The sequence below is a fragment of the Megalobrama amblycephala genome, linkage group LG1 (assembly GCF_018812025.1).
Source record: "Megalobrama amblycephala isolate DHTTF-2021 linkage group LG1, ASM1881202v1, whole genome shotgun sequence".
NCBI lineage: Eukaryota > Metazoa > Chordata > Actinopteri > Cypriniformes > Xenocyprididae > Megalobrama > Megalobrama amblycephala.
In genome coordinates, this window is record NC_063044.1 from 15013302 (window position 1) to 15020801 (window position 7500).

Genomic DNA, 7500 nt, shown 5'->3' on the forward strand with positions numbered 1-7500 from the left:
TGCGCACAAACTTACTGAGTGGTTACTTCCCTTTTATCCTTGTTTTTAAGTTTCTTTATTTGTTTTACGTGTTTATTTTTCTTTCAAAATAATTTTTTTGAATAGATTCATTTTTAAATCATTTTTAATTTAGTTAATATTGTGTAAAAGAAATATACATTACATTGAAGTGTGTGTTATTTACTAACTTTAAATAGTTTAACGCGAACGTTAGATGTAATGTATATCAGCTTCATATTGACCATCGTCCATTCTGCTCTCTAAGATATTGGCAACGGCCATCAAAAAATCCATATTGGTTAACCTCTAGTACTGCTTTTGTTGTATGGAAAAGAGCAGCGTGAACATTTGGCTAAACATCTTCTTTTGTTTTCCATGTGAGGATGAATGAATGATGACCTCCTTTAATTTTCGGGCGAACTGGTCATCATTAATCTCTCCAGGAGCCTCTCTCAGAGTAATCAACAGGCTCAGTGCTTGTACTTTTCAGCGAGAGCTCTTCAATCATGCGTCTGTGGTGTAAACAACCGTGTGTGTTGTTATACTAGACTGACTGTTAAATCATCAAGTATGAAGTGTTCGAGGGCACGCAAACACTGTTCTGTGCCACCTAACTTTAGGCTGGTGTGCCGAGACGGGCGGAGGTCAGGGCGGCTCGCTGTTGTCTTCCATTGCTGTGTGTTCTTTTCAAAGTGTCTTACTGGGTCTCCTCTGTGCTCTGCTCACTGTCTGTTCCTTTCTTCACAATGCATTGCATATTCAGAAGCAGCAGCATGTAGGTATATTAAAACAACTTCCACCAGCTGCATGGCCTCTCTTTTTCTTTTTTCTTCCTGTTTTCTTTACTCTTCTGCAATAAGATTCACAACATTCTGACAGTCATCCTGCAGGAGATGCACTTATAAAAAAGACAAATGAAACTAATTTCCAATTTACAGTCAAGAGTTCTTTGGTTTTGTTTAAAGGAACATTTCACTCAAATGTAAATCCTGTCCTGACATTCATGTCATTCCGAACCAAACCCATATGCTGTTATTTTTCTGTGCGGAAAACATACGCACACAAAAAGAATTTTTGAGGAGTCTTTTCCATAAAACGGCAGTTCAAAGTGACCGTGCCAGTCAAACGTCCCGCAAAAACCACCATTAACAGCGCTATAGTCTTCTGAAGTCATATGATAGCTTTCCACAGAAAAATAACAGCATATGGTGAGTAAATAATGACAGAATTTTCATTTTGCGTTGAAATATTCCTTTAATACACTGAAATGTTCAAACCCTGTTTTGAAATGCTTTGTATTTTTGCTCATCCAAGTTTCTTTGTTTGTTCTCTATCCTTTCATCCTGTCATTCATTTCTCTGTTTCAGTGTTTAATGTCTTTTGACCGTGTCATTGTCCCCATGTTTGCCCGTCTGTGGTGTGTTCAGTGTGTTGGCATGGTTTAATGCACGTTGGGACTTATCTTGCTTCTCTCTTTCTTTCTCTCTTTCTTTCTCTTTCTTTCTTTCTTTCTCTCTTTCTTTCTCTTTCTTTCTTTCTTTCTTTCTTTCATTCTTTCTTTCTTTCTTTCTTTCTTTCTTTCTTTCTTTCTTTCTTTCTTCCTTCCTTTCTTCCTTCCTTCCTTTCTTCCTTCCTTCCTTCCTTCCACCCTAACTCGATCAGTCTCTATAACTTTACTACATTTTTCTCACTTGAATCACATGATTATGAGTCCATTTCCTGTTGTCTTCGCTCTTAACGGACATCTGTCCCTCTTCTCTGCAGGGGACGTGCTTTTCCAGATGGCAGAGGTCCACCGGCAGATTCAAGTGCAGTTAGAGGAAATGGTGTGTACCCTACTCAGCCACCGTCCATTTCTCCTTTTAGAAATGGTTTAGATGCATTAGATTTTTTTTTTTTTTTTTTTTTTTTTTTTTTTTTTTTTTAACATGTTCACAGGTTCAATACAAGCTAACTTTTGCTGTAAAGCAAACTCTAGCAAACTCATAGGAATTGCATCAAAAGGAGGATTTACAAGTTTGCAGTTGAAATTAAAGATGTTTTCACTGAATATTTAATGTAACTGCTAAATCAAAATGAAAACTCAATTTTTCTACTGTAAAAACTGTAGCCATGGCAGGTAACACTTCATTTTAACATGACTCGTTACATATGCACCGAATAAGTTGGCAAAACTCAAAAAATGTAAGTAAAGTTTAAGTATGCAGAACTGGCAGATTTATTATTCCGTATGCATACATTTGAATGATTTTGAACTTGAAATGTTTGAGTACACTAATTCTTACTTTTTAACATAAAATTATCATGTAAACAGTTTTATTAGTGTAAATTTAATCTTGCACCGAAAAAAAAAACATTATATGTAAACATTATAACACTTAATTTTAGCATTTACTCTCACTTTTGGGAGCCATGGGCAAATCATGCTGGGAAATAAATCCCAGCCCAGTTTCAGTTAAACTTACGTTTGTCTAAATTAAAAGAAAAAAGTAAAAAACAAAACAAAGTTCAACTTAAAAAAGATAGTACTAAAGGTAATTTGACTGAACTAATTTGTTTAATTTAAGTTTGTCCTACTTAAACCAATTATTATTTTGAGCGTTAGGGTTTACAGTGTGTTACATGTAATTACTGTAGTAATAACAGTAAATGATGCTTAATTACATCAATTACTAACCTTATTCCTAATTCTAAGAGCATGTTTACATGACAATGATGTACTAAAAATGGAAACGTTTTTCCTTTGTGTTTTTCACATACAGACGACAACGTGTTCTCACGGATCCAACAAAACGACTAAAAATGCTGCATTATTCATGCCAGGCCAGTAGGTGGCGATGTCACTTTGTAAAGAAACACTACGCGCTTATAGACTGAACACATAATACACATGTGCATGACGTCACCATTTTTAGAAATTGTAGTTTACGTTGAGACGATAACAACAGTTTAGTTTTCAAAAACTTGCACGTTTTCAAAAGTATGCGTTTTCAGGCCCCCAAAACACGTTGTGTAAATGAACGATCAAAACAAATAAAGCGTTTTCTGTTTTTAGTTGAAATGTAATCGTGTAAACTCTATAGTGAGTACATGTATAGTAATATTACTCAGTTCTTAAATGTATAATTACACTGTAACAATGGCACCTTAGAATAAAGTAACCCCACGCAATTTTCTTTAAAAAAAAACAAAACGAGGGACGAGTAATAATTATTTTCTGTGCTCAACATTATACTACAAATGCTGTCCATAGTGTATTGAACCCATATATTATTGTATAATCTGCACATATCTGTGCTTTCAGGTTACTAAAAAGACAATTTAATGAATTTCACTCAATGTTTCTGCTTTGTTTGCAGTTGAAATGCTTCCACAACGAGCTGCTGTCGGAGCTGGAGAAGAAGGTGGAATTGGACGCGAGATACTTGACTGTGAGTCCGCACCTCATCCCACTCCTTACAGATGACAAGCCATTCAAACCACTCTATACTTTTCTGTTTTACTTAGAATACATCAGATTATGAAAGTAATATGGATTGTGAATGGTGTTTTAGCACCAGTGAGATGTTTCAAACAGTATGCAATATTATTACTTTATTTCGCTGTTCTTTAATGCTACACATGGTATCTTTTCTGACATATATTACCGTTCAATGTTTTCGTCAGTTTGGTGTTGGTGAGATTTTTTTTTTTTTGTTGTTGTTGTTGTTTTGGTAACACTTTATTTTATGGTTCAATTCAGTTAATTTTCAACTAGTTGCTTATTAGCTTGTATATCAGTTGTTTAATAGTACTTATAAAGCACATATTAAAGCTGCAGTCCGTAACACTTTTTTTTTTTTGGTTAAAATAAATCAAAATAAATTTTTGAGCAAGTACATAACCAGTCAGTGTTCAAAACTATCTCCTTACCTTAGCCCGATTCACAATGGTAAGCTTGTAATAATGTTTTATAATGACATCGACAGTGTTGGGGAAAGTTACTTTTAAAAGTAATGCATTACAATATTGCGTTACTCCCTAAAAAAGTAACTAAATGCGTTACTTTGTTACTTTTCATGAAAAGTAATGCGTTACATTACTTTTGCGTTACTTTTTCTCACCGGGGCTGGGCTTGCTTTTTTGTTTTTTAATAACAACAAAAAAGTTCTATTTTTGGCAAAAAGGCCCTTTCACACCAAAAGTGAAATTAATAAATCTCAGGCTGAAGGAAATGCATATTTACACCTGTACAGTAGAGGGCGCAGCTTAAACAAACCTTTCAGCTGTGCTGCCATTCTGGATTAAAGAAGAACAGGTCACAGAGGAAAGAAGTTCTAGTTCTTATTACTAAATCTAGTCTAAAGTATTTTTTGCTTATTAGTATGGTTGAATTAGGTATATTGAAGGTCAGCAGCAAAGACATTGGTTAATAATTGAGATTAAATACATAAAGTATATTTGTGTAATTTAATATAGTTTATTACTACAAGTTTGCAAAAATTCTGAGATTGCATTTCACTGTTTTTATTCATTTTGAGAAATACTGAATATTTTTGTTCAAGTGAGATGAGTAAATGCATGTTCACATTTAGTCTAAAACTACAATAACCATCATGATTACACAGCGCACACAACACCCTCTGCACAGGAGATCTGTCAGTCAATAAATGTAAAAAGTAACTTGCGTTACTTATTTGAAAAAGTAACTTAGATATTTTGTTGTAAATTGGGAAAGTAATGCGTTACTTTACTAGTTACTTGAAAAAGTAATCTGATTACGTAACTCAAGTTACTTGTAATGCATTACCACCAACACTGGACATCGATACTGGTGGGTTTCCGCTGAAAATTCGAGCACACCTTACTAACTATTAATATGCAGTTAGGAGTTAATTGAGGCAAACGTTGTAGTTAGTGAATACATGTTTCCTGTTCTGAAGTGTTACCAAAAATGTTTTGTAACAATGTAAACATTTTTTCTGTTATCTTTGCTCTCATCTTTGCTAATTTCTTTAAAAAAAAAAAAAAAATCTTACTGATGCCAAACTTTTGAACGGTAGTGTAAATATGGTTATTTAGCATTTTTGAGTCAAATTTTGCCTTGCCTCTTGGCAGTCGGATGAAACATTGAGCCAAGAATATGTAAAAAACAATTTGGATGACTTTGCTGCCACTGTTTTTGCTGTTTTGCATATACTGTATACTCCACATTTAGGCAAATGTAGTAGCTAATTTGAAAACAATTTATATTTATGCTTTTGGCAGATTCTTTTATCCAAAGCAACTTATCAGTACATATGTTCCGTTTGATTCAAAAACACAACCTTGGTGTTGCAAGCGCCATACACTCTTAAAAACAAAGGTTCTTTATTGGCATTGATGGTTCCATGAAGAAGGTTCCATGGAATTTTTCCATTGCACAAAAGGTTCTTTATAGTGGAAAAAGGTTCTTTAGGTTATTAAAATGCTCTTCACACTCAGAAAAAAATGGTTATTTTAAGAACTGTTCACTGAAAGGTTCTTTGGGGAACCAAAAATGGTTCGTCTATGGTTCATCACTCTTAAAAATGAAGGTTCCCCATTTTGGAACCTGTACAGGAGTGTACAGGAAAAATGCCTACAGAAAATTTGTGTACACTACACAGCATACTTTATATACTGCTTTCTTAGTATGTACAGTAGTATGCCATTCCAAACAGACCCATAGGTCTTGTAAATCTACGACTATAGATGTTGATCTTGCTTTCTTGTATAGCAAAGGCCTTGTTTTCCCATCATTCCTGTTTCCACTATTTTCAACAAATGAAAGTACACAATTTGCGGGAGATTAAAGTATGTTTGGAGCAGTGCTGGGAGAGATATCTTTAGACCGTGAGTGGGTTGGAGAAGAGCTGTGTGGAGCAGTTCATTGGGGGGGGGGTTTGGGCGACTGGGATTGGGCGTCGCTTGTCATCACATTGTATTCAGATAAAATTAATGCCTTGCCGTCTTGCCTTATTCAGCTCTGGAGAGAGCGGTCTGCAGTCATTCCCCTTGGAAACCAAACACTTTTTTTCCCTCAGTCCACACATTCTGTGCAAACATGTTGAGTTTCTGCTCTGGAGTCTCTATTTAGGTCTGGAAGATTTTTATGACACTCATTTTGTGCTGGTGTTAGAGCACTGATTTACCGTTAAATAACGTGGTTGATTTTGTACTTGTTAGTCGGAACAAAATGTTTCACAGGTTCCAAATGCATATTCTGTCCTGTCCTCAAGTCAAGGATGTCTAAAATACTTTGAGAGAGAGATTAGCTATTAGAAGTAAACTGAAGTTAACCAGCCACATGCTCCGTCTCTCGAATTCCAAGAGAAGTCATGATCCGTAACACTTCAGACTTGATGTTATATTTATTCCTGTTGAGCATTTTGAATCATTCATGTGCTGAGAAAAGGGGATCATGGCTGGCAAAGCAGAATCTTCCTTTTCTCTCGCCGAAGATGGAGCGGTTGCTCCATCACTCACATGTAACGCTGTCTTTGTAGACACATTCCTGCTGTGCAAGAATCTGGTTGAGCTGCCAAGCTATTTATAGACGTGTAGTCTAGAGATCATTCTCTCAACGTACCTTGTGTAGGATGTGTGAAGGTTCTTATATCTAGAAATGTTCTCAGCCAAGTGTATCAGCCTCCAGAATTTGGCCGTAAGCCATGTTGTGCAGTTGGGAGTGAAGACCTTCGCTTCTTTCTTCTGCAGACATCAGAACGCACTGCCCTGAAACCTCAGACCTTCAGCTCTCTTCCAGACCCCTGTGAGTTGTCTGGCTTTTGAAGGCATCATAGGAGCCTGACTTGAAGGCTGCTCCTAACAGTTGCTGGCAGAACTTTTTCTGCATTCCCAGATGTTTTGGCCACATTCTACAGAGTCTCACATGTAGCATCACACGTGTCCTTTGTTGAGAAGACAATCCCAGAATTAGGAATGTGCTCTTTGGTCATTTTAACTGATGATTATTCAGCCGATCAATCAGATGTGTACTCGTTATTCGGTGTGAGACTGGCTTTCAATTCATTTGTTGTTCAGTGTATATGGTTGTTGTTTTGCTGTTGCATCACATTTAACTTTCAGCATCTCAAACCATGAGCGCAGGCAGCGACTTTAAGACCCGTCACGTTAAAAACTAGTTTATTTTTTTTGTTTAATTATTATGAAAATGAAAGTGGTGGTTGGTGGGAGGGAAGGATAGCAGATGAAGATGAAGGAAAATGTTGATTATGAATTGTGTTTGATCCAGTACTGAAAATGCTGACAAAATTAGGCCATCATTAGCTTAGCAACATGCTAACATCAGATTCAGTTGAGCAAGTATTATTGTACAGAAAAAGTCACCAATTTACAATTATGATATTTTGATTATAATTATGATATAATAATAATAATAATAATAATAATAATAACAAAAACATTTATATATAATAATACTAATATTTCTACTACTCATAATAAAGATGATGATGATGATGATGATGATTAGTAGTA

The 7500-nt window shown here is 35.5% G+C and overlaps 1 protein-coding gene across 10 annotated transcripts in view; it reads left to right on the plus strand.

Moving 5' to 3' along the window:
* The window catches only part of baiap2a (BAR/IMD domain containing adaptor protein 2a), a 132827-nt gene that overhangs the window by 81879 nt on the left and 43448 nt on the right, over positions 1-7500 (plus strand). For 9 of the 10 annotated variants that reach the window (XM_048183001.1, XM_048183033.1, XM_048183009.1 and 6 more), the window contains exons 4-5: positions 1765-1826; positions 3360-3431. In XM_048183001.1, the coding sequence (XP_048038958.1) occupies positions 1765-1826; positions 3360-3431 (134 nt within the window). Of the gene's footprint in view, positions 1-768; positions 776-1764; positions 1827-3359; positions 3432-7500 lie in introns of those variants that run through there. The other variant, XM_048183040.1, reaches the window with a different exon arrangement.